At 30.4% G+C, this 3,302-nt stretch overlaps 1 protein-coding gene across 1 annotated transcript in view; it reads right to left on the reverse strand.

Moving 5' to 3' along the window:
* Window positions 1-2,597, reverse strand: part of LOC106475945 (isoleucine--tRNA ligase, cytoplasmic-like) — a 12,827-nt gene extending 10,230 nt beyond the window's left edge. The window contains exons 1-2 of the mRNA XM_013936620.2: window positions 2,483-2,597; window positions 1,701-1,835 (exon numbers count right to left, since the gene is read on the reverse strand). Of these exons, the coding sequence (XP_013792074.2) occupies window positions 1,701-1,778 (78 nt within the window). The 5' untranslated portion in view covers window positions 1,779-1,835; window positions 2,483-2,597. The remainder of the gene's footprint in view (window positions 1-1,700; window positions 1,836-2,482) is intronic.
* Window positions 2,598-3,302: the final 705 nt, after the last annotated feature.

The following is a 3,302-nucleotide window of genomic DNA, read 5'->3' on the forward strand; positions in this document are numbered from 1 at the left end:
TACAAGTGAGAAGTGTTTGTGTTTCATTGGTATGTTTTATTAATTCTCTCCATTTCTAAGATACAAGTGAGAAGTGTTTGTGTTTCATTGGTATGTTTTATTAATTCTCTCCATTTCTAAGATACAAGTGAGAAGTGTTTGTGTTTCATTGGTATGTTTTATTAATTCCCTCCATTTCTAAGATATAAGTGAGAAGTGTTTGTGTTTCATTGGTGTTTTTTATTAATTCTCTCCATTTCTAAGATATAAGTGAGAAGTGTTTGTGTTTCATTGGTATGTTTTATTAATTCTCTCCATTTCTAAGATATAAGTAAGTGTTTGTGTTTCATTGGTATGTTTTATTAATTCTCTCCGTTACTAAGATATAAGTGAGAAGTGTTTGTGTTTCATTATACTAAACAAAAAGTAACCTAATAAGAATCAAACAAACTTAACATCAATATACCAAACAAAAAGTAACCTAAATAAGAATCAAACAAACTTAACATCAATACACCAAACAAAAAGTAACCTAAATAAGAATCAAACAAACTTAACATCAATACATCAAACAAAAAGTAGCCTAAATAAGAATCAAACAAACTTAACATCAATACACCAAACAAAAAGTAACCTAAATAAGAATCAAACAAACTTAACATCAATACACCAAACAAAAAGTAACCTAAATAAGAATCAAACAAACTTAACATCAATACACCAAACAAAAAGTAGCCTAAATAAGGATCAAACAAACTTAACCAATCAATATATCAAACAAAAAGTAACCTAATAAGAATCAAACAAACTTAACCAATCAATATACCAAACAAAAAGTAACCTAAATAAGAATCAAACAAACTTAACATTAATATACCAAACAAAAAGTAACCTAAATAAGAATCAAACAAACTTAACATTAATATACCAAACAAAAATAACCTAAATAAGAATCAAACAAACTTAATCAATCAATATACCAAACAAAAAGTAACCTAAATAAGAATCAAACAAACTTAACATTAATATACCAAACAAAAAGTAACCTAAATAAGGATCAAACAAACTTAACCAATCAATATACCACACAAAAAGTAACCTAAATAAGAATCAAACAAACTTAACATCAATATGAAAACCAAGAGTCTAATCACATGATGTTAGTTTTATTATAGTGACAACAGTCTTTAATTTATTAAGTGGGAGGCTTGGACTAACAAAATAACCAAGTCTTCTCTATAAAAAAATAGCATCAAAATCCTGTCTCTTAAACAATGACCTATGATCTCTTTATTTTAAATATAGTTTGGGAAGTTCATAAATTAAGAACATCCTATTTATAATAAAGTTTTGGGACAAATTAAATGATAACCCATTCAAACCATCTCTAAACTTTATTAGTCTAAAAGTATGTTCCTTTTCATAAAATAGAATAAAAACAACACTTATCCTCACAGCTTGTGCTACAATCTTTGATGAAGCCCTGAGGTCATGAATTTGAATAAAACAACACTTATCCTCACAGCTTGTGCTACAATCTTTGATGAAGCCCTGAGGTCATGAATTTGAATAAAACAACACTTATCCTCACAGCTTGTGCTACAATCTTTGATGAAGCCCCGAGGTCATGAATTTGAATAAAACAACACTCACACTTACAGCTTGTGCTACAATCTTTGATGAAGCCCTGAGGTCATGAATTTGAATAAAACAACACTCACCCTTACAGCTTGTGCTACAGTTTTTGATGAAGCCCTGAGTCTTAAACCAAGAGCTTTGATATCTGGTTCTGCTCTCATCTGGACTCCATACTTTTTTTTGTCTGTTGTAACTGTTAACGTCTTGATGTTTACTTCCTGTAGAAAAACATAATGTAATACACTATTTACTTGCTGAACAAGAACAGAACTTAACACACTGTTTACTTGCTGTACAAGAATAGCACTTAATACACTGTTTACTTACTGTACAAGAACAGAACTTAATACACTGTCTACTTACTGTACAAGAACAGAACTTAATACACTGTCTACTTACTGTACAAGAACAGAACTTAATACACTGTCTACTTACTGTACAAGAACAGAACTTAATACACTGTCTACTTACTGTACAAGAACAGAACTTAATACACTGTCTACTTACTGTACAAGAACAGAACTTAATACACTGTCTACTTACTGTACAAGAACAGAACTTAATACACTGTCTACTTACTGTACAAGAACAGAACTTAATACACTGTCTACTTACTGTACAAGAACAGAACTTAATACACTGTTTACTTGCTGTACAAGAACAGAACTTAATACACAGTTTACTTGCTGTACTTAATGTACTAATCCATACATTAAAAGAAGCTGAACCTTACCTACTTAATGTACTTATCCATACATTAAAAGAAGCTCAACCGTACCTCCTTAATGTACTTATCAATACATTAAAAGCTCAACCTTACCTCCTTAATGTACTTATCAATACATTAAAAGAAGCTTAACCTTACCTCCTTAATGTACTTCTCCAGGGATTTAACATCTTCTAAATACTCAGTTTCCTTATGAATAATCACTAGTTCAGGTAGTGGGTACTGGAAAACATAGGTTTATACAAATAAATGGTAAGCCAAAATGCCCAGAAACCTTAGATTAATAAACAAATGTGTGTGAGGCTGTCAATTTATGCTTAGATTTCTCTCTAATCCTCTTTAAAAAAAAAAAGTCCAAACTGTTAGGTCATTTCACACATAAAATAAATCGCTGAAGAAGATGTAAGAACACAGGCAAGTTTCAATGAAAGTTGATAAAAATTGATACAACTAAGATACCAGGACCATATCGAACCAAGATGCCAGAGGAATATAAGCATTGAAAGACCATTTCATCTTTTCTGGGTATGTGAAGCCTTTAGAAACTGATATAATCTTGGTTCTGTAATGAACCTCACACAGAGTATACCCATACATAACACAGCCAACTGAGATTGATAATCAATAGTAGAGTCATGGCAACAATTGTAAACATATTTAATGAACGTTTTTACGATGGCAACAATTGTAAACATCTTTAATGAACGTTTTTACCACGGCAACAATTGTAAACATCTTTAATGAACGTTTTTACCACTACAACAATTGTAAACATTTTTAATGAACGTTTTTACCACGGCAACAATTGTAAACATGTTTAATGAAAGTTTTTACCACGGCAACAATTGTAAACATCTTTAATGAAAGTTTTTACCACTACAACAATTGTAAAAATCTTTAATGAACGTTTTTACAACGGCAACAATTGTAAACATCTTTAATGAACGTTTTTACAACG

The sequence above is a fragment of the Limulus polyphemus genome, unplaced genomic scaffold, assembly GCF_000517525.1.
Source record: "Limulus polyphemus unplaced genomic scaffold, Limulus_polyphemus-2.1.2 Scaffold9489, whole genome shotgun sequence".
NCBI classification, from domain to species: domain Eukaryota; kingdom Metazoa; phylum Arthropoda; class Merostomata; order Xiphosura; family Limulidae; genus Limulus; species Limulus polyphemus.